At 39.9% G+C, this 8,767-nt stretch overlaps 1 protein-coding gene across 4 annotated transcripts in view; it reads left to right on the top strand.

The window, feature by feature from the left end:
- Positions 1 to 8,767, top strand: part of WWOX (WW domain containing oxidoreductase) — a 476,614-nt gene that overhangs the window by 202,176 nt on the left and 265,671 nt on the right. The window contains exon 9 of one of the 4 annotated variants that reach the window (XM_064722811.1): positions 1,222 to 1,719. The exons of the other annotated variants lie outside the window; for them this stretch is intronic. Coding sequence (XP_064578881.1) covers positions 1,222 to 1,239 — 18 coding nt within the window. The 3' untranslated portion in view covers positions 1,240 to 1,719. Of the gene's footprint in view, positions 1 to 1,221; positions 1,720 to 8,767 lie in introns of those variants that run through there. 4 annotated transcript variants of the gene reach the window in all.

The raw sequence follows: 8,767 nt of genomic DNA, 5'->3' as shown, positions 1-8,767 counted from the left end.
TTGTGTCACCAGTATAGCTTTGGCTTGGTATTTTCTAATGCATTTATTTTCGGCATTCATGTTTTAGAGATTAAACTTTTCCGTTGTCTTGCTCAGGCAGCACAGCCTGAAAATGAAACAAAGCAAGTGAGGTGCTTTGTTTAAAAAACATCCATTTGGTTTGAGACACGTGGCCAGGAAAACTCACTTCTCTCCTTTTTCTTCTTTCAATTCCAAGCTGAACCATATTACTCGATTTTTCTGTTACCTTGTCCCTTTACTGAAAAAGGAAGTTCTCTATTTTTGAACCTCCCGTGCATCTCTAAGGCACATTAAGTTTCCTGTGGCTGTTGCATTTCAGAGTAGCTGCTCTGGCTCTGCTGTTGCCTTATACCAATGAAAAAATACAGATGCCTCATGCACAATCATAAACAAGTGATAAATTGAATTTGTTTGTTGGTAGAGACTCCAGAGTTCTATCTAAACAAGAACAATATATGCTTTAAACACAAGTAGTAATATGTGCGTGTGGAACTGCAGAATATGCTCTAAACTCTTCAGGCTGGGATTACATTTCCACAGCACTGAAAGGATGTTGGAAATTTAGACTCCAGCTCCAGATTCCCACCCTAGAAATGGGAACACAAACTGCCTTGCATCCCCTCAGTTTTGGAGGGTCCTCTGCAGCAAGGCAACACCATTGTGCTTATCTGTTTGGTGTCAGGGAACACATAACTCCTTCTTGCTGTTGCCTGAAGTAAGAAATTAGGCTCAAGGAATAATAAACAAGCCTGGTTTCTGTGGGGTTGAATGGAAAGATACACTTATCCCAGAAATAAATATCAGCTGAGGCCTCAGAGCAGTCTGTAGGTTTGTTGATGTAACAGCTTTACTTGGTTTTGGGTAGATGTGTTCCAGGGAAAAGCCCATCTCCAAGTTATTGCAGCGTTCTTAAATTTTGCTCTAAGTCTCATTATACCACCTGCAATTTTAGTCTCTGCAGTGTAAATGCATTTAATTGTGGTACCTTGACAGAATTTGTGCAGCTGCTTCCTGTTCCAAATACCATGCCTAATCTTTGTATATACATGACACAGGCTGAATTACTTGAGGCCAGTTTTCCACTCCCTCTGGAAATGAGCCACTGGTGTCGAATTCATGAGGCTCCTGCTAACCAAAAGTCTCTGTACTGGCAAAGGTTTTGCTGCATTCACTGGTGTAAGTTTCCATGTGCATTTTCAGGTGCTGCTCGTGTCCTAAAAAGTGCCCTAAGATCAGGGAAGGTGCTTGGCCTGGCCCCAGGCACTCACCACAAAAACCCAGGGTACCACAGAGGGGCATTTCTCAGGGGGAGTCATTCAGCTTTGGACTTTTTCTTCTTCACTGGTCAAATGTATAAGGAATGATATGTGTGGTCTTTAGGTTTGTAGAAGTGTGTTACTTGAGAAAAAAATATGTACATCTTCTGTTTGCACATATAAATATTATAAATGCAATATTATAGCCTGTTCCCTTGTTTATGTGTGTTAGAAGATTTGAGGCATTGGAGTACTTGAAGAATTAGGTTTGTTAATATGTAGAAAAAGGAGGGAGAAGGAGATCAGGGCATCAGGGTTGTGTGTGGCTGTGTCTAGGAACAAATGCTCAGTGTCACATATGGGACAAATTTCTCTCTGCTGGCAACATCCACTAAGAAATATTGCTGCTGTCCTGATTAAAAATAAACCGAAACAAAATACAGTACAATACTTAAGGTATTTTTATTTTTCATCAGGGTGTACAAAAAGTGAGAAGAATTTAGGAAACCCAGTGTAAAATTGTCAAGGTGAAGGAATTTTTCTATGAAATTCTCTTTGACTGGTTGAAATAGCTTAAACACTATTGACCATTCTCCCACCAGCTCAGTGATGTGTGGCATTTTGAATCATCCATTTTCTATGAAGACTACCTGGGGTTAGCATATCATTACTTGATAACAGAGTTTCAATTCTAACCCACTGGCAGCACTGAGCTTTAAGCTGGATGCACTTACTTGCAGGCTCATCCAACCCTACATAATTGTCTGTACATTTATTTTATTGTCAACTCAGAAACAAGCTGAAGAAACTAACTGTTTGCTTTAGAACACATTAACTTCTTTATCACATTAATACTGACTCATATCTTATTTCCCAGTTGCAGTAACAAAACCATTCAAATATTTCCCTCACAGGACAATATCTTTAATAGCTTCTGTGTGTTTCCTATTTTTGGCTGTTTCTGTATAAACAGACTAATCTAATAGCATGCTGAACCATCTATACTTGGCAGAAATTCAGCAACTCACTCATTTCTATGGCAAGCTGGGATGCCAAGGGAAAAAAAATCCTCACTTTTATTGCACCAAGATCTTTCTTAAAGTTGTCTTTTATAAGTGTAATGTGGCTATCACTTGGGTTACTGCAGCACCTTGACTGAAGAAACCCCAACTTTTATTGCAGTGCAGGATAACCCAAATAGGAGGGCATTATTCCCTTCACAATGTCCACAGGAATTCATTTACCTAAATATATTCAGTATCTCTCATGTGCACTGCTTTAAATGGTGGTAAAGCACACACTTTAAAATTTTGTTGAGAGCCAATTGGGAAGGCTGGAGAGACAATCTGGAAGTTGCTGGAAAAATGCTTTTATGTAGTCATCCTGCTTGGGGTGTTCAGCCATCTGTGGCAAATTAAATTTTGTTGTCCCTCCATGGTGATGAGAAGCTGTGCTCTGAAGCCACTCAAGACATGTCCCCCATCTATTCTGTGGCTCTTATCCCAGTGTCCCCCCATGGCCTATGTGGATGAATGGGTGAAATGCCTGGTTCTGTTTCTGGCTGTGCCCTGTGCCTCAGGATGTGCAGTTTGATGTACATTTATTTTGGGGCAGCACTATCTCAAGCGGTCTCAGGCTCCTGCTTCCCTGAGCGTCCCTCCTCATTAAAGTCAGCACTTTTCCATGGTTTATATTTCAGTCAGATTGGTTTCCTGATCCAGTTCATTGCGTGCTCAGATAAATTCTTGCACCAGCAAAAACAAGGCAGAAAGAAGTACGCAAAGGCAGGGAGTATTTAATGCAAAAAATAAAATTTAATTTAAAAGCTTTGGGTGTAGACAAATGTCCAGCCATGGTTTGGTGTCTCTGCATTCAAAGCAGGAAAAGAGCATCCTAAAGTTCCTACCAATGGTGGGTTGGTATTTGTGATAAATATTTGAACTATTGATGAATGTAGCTATAAAAATGCAAATTGTGATTGTTTTCTTATTGTTTTACAGTGTATCAGCTGCAAAGCCTCTTAGAGTGAAGGAGTTTATTTTATTTTGGGCATTTATTGATACTTACAGATTTATTTATGTAATTGACATTTTAATGTCCCTGTCCTTGTAACATTTGGGTGTAAGGAGTTTATTGAAACCATCCAGATCTGAAATCAATGCATCTCTAATACAGGGAGGCTTGTTACCTGCATTGGCCCAGCTGCACAAAAATAGCTCACTATTGGACTCTACTCAAATGCACAGTGGTAATGCCTTGCTTTAAACCAGAGAAATATTGAAGTCTCTTAGGCTTTCCATTTCCTTGCTTGTTTTTTAAACTGTATTTTTAACATTATTTTTGCTATGGTAGGCCAAGTTCATCCCTAATATAACTGTATTGAAATCAGTGGGGAGACTTGTAATTTTAAGAATAAGAGACAGTAAAGTGCTTTGCTGGATCAGGGCCTAAAAGGATTAGTACTGTGGAATGCTTATGGTGACCATAGAGGTAACTGTATGAATAAAAGTAATTTTAATTGCACTGGAGCAGTTGGGGAATTTTATTCCACCTCTCAATAAAAGAAATATAATACAGAATAGACTCCCACTGTCAGGCAGAGAATCCTATAGAACATTTCACATGGCTTTGCAAATATTGAAACAGTACAAAAAAATTCAAAAATCTGAGATATAAACTCCCTAGCTTTTGTTTTGTGGCTTGTGCACATTTTAAAGCAGATATTTGGGACACAAATTATAAGACCAATAGGGAGTATTGATTTTTAAGTATAACTATAGTGGCTTTGAGCCCATTCTATGTTTTTCATTAAGGCACCAATAGGAGATTTTTTCCCAGAGAACTGAAGCTAGCTGATAATTTTTTATTGTATTCTGTGAAGGAAAATGATGAACAGACAGAGATGATTTCTGTATTCAGCCTGTTCCTGATTCCCCAGGAAAACTTGGCGTCAGGTGAAACATCTGGTGGAATACAAGCTCTTCCCTTCCAGGTGCACCAAAGGTGGAGTTGGGATGAGCACTTTTTCCACTAGGATGGATTTGATGGTCTCCAGAGTTGTTTGTGTAAATCCTTAATTTCCAGTATTTAGTAAACATACCTCATATTTAGAAAGAAGGGGAATAACAAAGACAGCTAAATTCATCACAGAGGATCAGGACATCTTAGAGGGACTAAGGTGCAGGAAGAGCTTCACTGGCCTTGGCCTGGAAAGCAGCAACCTGAGGCAGAATTGCATGTCATGGAACATTCCTTCCATCAATCTGTGCAACCATTGAGAAATGCAAGAATATTTATTGTTATGGGTTTGTTTTTTACTTTTTCCCCATTTGGTTGCAAAGTATTCCAGTTACTACTTGAACTAAGTAAGTGACTCTACAGATTGTGCAGTCTGCTCCAGGATGTGGACTTGATAGGTCACGTCATAGTTTGGAGGGTTAGTGAGTGCTTGATTGGGGAATAGAAGTGACATAATGGCTCGCTGGTGCAAGAGCACTTGCTCTGGGTTTGGATCCTGCTAAAAGCCACGGGCATGTGGCATGGAGGAACAGTGCCAGGTTCTGTTCCTGACTCCACAAGGCATCCTTTGTGTGGCAGGGTTTTAGCTCAGGTGCTTTAGTTAAACTCAAGTGAGCTAATTGAGTTTTGCTATGTAAAATTCCCCCTGTGCTTTTAGAGCAGATAGGCTCAGCTGTAATCAACTATTGTATGGGGTTGTGTTTAATGCTGAGATTCACTGAGAGAGGAAAACAGGCTCGCTGTCCAAAGCAGAGAGTTATTTGTTAATCCTCTCCTTTTGTAGCCACCCAGTAATTCGTGAGTATAAAAACGTGCCTGTGCTCATTTCTAGGAAAAACATTGCTGAGAATGGATGTTCAGTGCAGGGGCTGGAAATGAGGATTTCACTGTAGGGGCTGGGCCCTTGCTTGTGGGTGTGTGCTGCAAAGGGCTGGGAGCTGACACACACACACACCGTGGTTTTCTGATGTGTCAGCAGCGCTAAGATGTTGCATTTTGCCTGCAATAACAACTTTGAAGGTGATCATCAAGCGTTCAGTGGAATGTGTACTCTTCTTTCTAGCATCAGTTTGCTCGATGATAAAAATCGGAGTTTATATTCAGACAGAGATTTGGGCACTTCTTCAGGTTGTTTCTGAGCCTTGTACGTGGCTGTTTGCTGTGGCCCTGAGGTCAGGCAGTACTTTCCCTCTTTCTTTTTTTCTTTTCCTTTTCTTTTTTTTCTTGACTGTGAGTTGAGGTCTGAACATTGCTGTTTTTTGAGCCTCAGATAAGATCAATTTTCCAATTGTGTAATACAGTACCTGGCTTTTCTGAATGGCACTGTTAATTGTCATTGACTATAATAGAATATGAATAGCACAGCCACTTGACACCAACTTAATGGTTCTGACTTTTCAATGGTGCCAAGAGTGTAAGGCTAGAGGGGAAAAAGGGTCAGAGGAGAGATAAGAGCTTCCGATCCCACTGAAAAAGATTAAAGCTTCTGTGTCGTTCAAGTGGTGCTTGTAAGGGTCACTATTTCTGTGAAGTCACCTTTAAACTGGAAGTGATTGAGAAATTTCTAATACAAAAGATCCCTTAGAACAACTCCACCCCCCTCCTCCTCGAGGTTTTTTCATGTTAAAAGGCAAGGGGAAAGATGCAGGTCTGGGATGGCTCAAGGAGAAATGTGGGCAGTGATATTGTGGATGACACAACCTGTCCTGAGAGCAGCATTGCTAACTCTGTTAGCCCTGAGGAAGAATCACTCTTGTTTACTGCTGCTTTGTCCAGCTGGGAGCTCTGGGAAATTTTGTGATTCACTTTAGTACCTCTTTTAAGAAAAGCTTACTGTCCTTAAATACACAGCTATCGCTGCCCTCTGGGAATTTGATCATACACAAGATTACCTGCCTAATCTGATCACAGCAGTTCTCACACTCTGGGCTGTGAGGAGCAGAGGCCAGGAGCAGAAAGATGTTTTACTTCTCTTCCTTTCTGGAGCTGTCATTTTCAATGCATTAAGAACTTGTGATTACTTATATGGGATGCTAGGTTATGATTTTTATACTGTGCTTATTTTTTAATAGAATTTCACAGGGATTTCAGAACATCTAGTAGCTAAATGAGAAGAGTAACTGCTATGTGGAGATCTGGGAGAGGTACCTGGTGTGCAGATGGGGATGTGCTTTGAGGTGTGTGCAGGATGTTTTGAATGTGGGGCAGGCAGGGTGCTTCAGACTGACAGAGTAAATTTAGATTATGTATTAGGGAGAAATTCTTTGCTGTGAGGGTGGTGAGGCCCTGGCACAGGTTGCCCAGAGAAGCTGTGGCTGCCCCATCCCTGGAAGCATCCAAGGCCAGGCTGGACGGGGCTTGGAGCAGCCTGGGATAGTGGAAGATGTCCCTGCCCATGGCAGGGGTTGGAGCTGGATGAGCTTTAAGGACCCTTTGAACCCAAACCATTCTCTGATTTCATGATTCTTGGACTCAGCCCTCAGCACACAGGAGCTGGAGGGTCAATCCATGCAGTCTGAGTCAGCCAGAACATGTCAGACTTGTGTTGAATTTGTTTAGATGGCACCACAAAACAGACAGAAGCAGGAGTCATTTATTTATCTATTTGTGTTCTGATGTTGAGAGAATGCCATTAATGTGCAAGGGACTGACTCAGCAGAGTAAAAAAAAATACTGGCAATGTTATGGTTTCAGCTGTTTCTGAAGGAAGAATTCAAAAAATCAGACTAGGTAAGAAGCATAAAGAACCTCTGTGAGACCATTCATGTAAATACCTGACATGAAAAAAGTGAATCTAGAATTTAAATAATAACTAAAAGGATATTAGAAGGAGGGAACAGCCTCATTATCTTAATATCCAAAAGGACTGGTATAAAAAAATCTTCAGTTTTCTTGAATCTGAGTTGGGCAAACTCTGCCTATTTACACAAGTTAAAAATATTAAAGAGTTGCCTTCTGAGTGGTATGTGTCAGTGGGTATTTCACTGTTGTAAGGATTTGGGGGGGGTGGAGTTGTTTTTGATGTTTTATCACTGAGACTGTTGTTTGGGAACAAAGCTTCCAGAAATGGTTGTCAGGGAAAGTTTCTTTATTCTGCCTGATCTAAGTTTTCCCAGTAGATTTCTGTTTAAAAAGAATAAACAACAAAAAAAAATGCAAAAGAGTAGAAGTGAGAATTAGATATAAATATGACACTAAACTATATCTTTTAATACAAAAGAACTCTTTTTTAATTAGAAGCTTGGAAGGACATATCCTTTAATTGCTGCACTTGTAGTTTCTGGGCCATCAATATCCTTGCTTCTTTCATTAATAAACTGGCAAGTCAAGTAGGAAAGCTGCAGGAGTATAATTTTTTCCCTTAAGCTCTACTTAATCAACAGCAGACTTGATCAAACAGAAAAAAGAAAATGTAAATCAGTTGCATTAATTCTGCTGGCAGTAAATAGTAGGAAGAAAGCTAAACATGAAAGAATGCTCATTTTGCAGCTGATATCTGGGGTAGGATTGAATGGGAGAAATAGGTAGTTAAACAGCTCTTTAGATTGTGAGTGACTGGGGAAATACTGGGGTTTATGTATGGATTAGCACAGTGATAGACCCTGAGTAGCAGAAGACGATGACTAATTACCTGACAGAGCAGCACTCCAAGAGCCTTGGTCATTGAAATTAATTTCTGTTTTCAGGACTGGCAGAAAGCAGCTGCAGAATTTCAGTTCAATACTCAAATTAACTAGGAGTCTAAATTATTTCTTTGCACATACGGTATTAGAGGAGTGGGTTACTAAATTGATCTTGATTTTACACACTGAGGCAAGAATTATTCCACCTTTTCATCTGGAGTCCATGTCCCCTGAAATGGGGGAATAAAACCTGTGCTGTAATAAACTGCTTGTCACTGATGTGAACTCTGTCAGATAGTTAACATCTTAACATTTCCTGCAATCCCAGGTGAAGGAATTATAAAATAAAGTCTTCTGGGCTGAAAGAAGATTTTACTACCTGCTCTGCTGAGTAAAACACACTGAGTTGAACTTAGATGAATTCCTGGTTTGGATAGGATGATGCCCAGGAATTTGTTTGTTTTACAGTGTGTATCTTCTTGACAATCTGGTAAATTTGTAACTTCACTGACTGGTGAAAGAGGTGGGAAAGCTGTCAGTAGGTTATTATTGATAAACTTGTAATAGTTTGAGGCGTGGCAACAGAAAAAAAGAAAAGCAAACTACATAAAACCTGCAGAATCAATCTTGTAAGAAAAACCTGCATACACTAAAGTGAAGACATATAGCCCATGATTCTAAAATGCAGGAATTCTTCCAGATTTCCATGTTGGTAGTTGACTCATTACATCCAGGAGCATTTCTCCTTTTGCCAGTAGCAAAACTCCCGGAGCCTTTTGTCTGTTTAAATGTTCCTCATATTTTAATTTATTTATTCAGCAAAAATAAATTTGAAATGTTTATAAAGTA

This window comes from Zonotrichia leucophrys, chromosome 11, assembly GCF_028769735.1.
Source record: "Zonotrichia leucophrys gambelii isolate GWCS_2022_RI chromosome 11, RI_Zleu_2.0, whole genome shotgun sequence".
Lineage (NCBI taxonomy): Eukaryota > Metazoa > Chordata > Aves > Passeriformes > Passerellidae > Zonotrichia > Zonotrichia leucophrys.
This window is presented reverse-complemented; position numbering and strand designations above follow the sequence as displayed.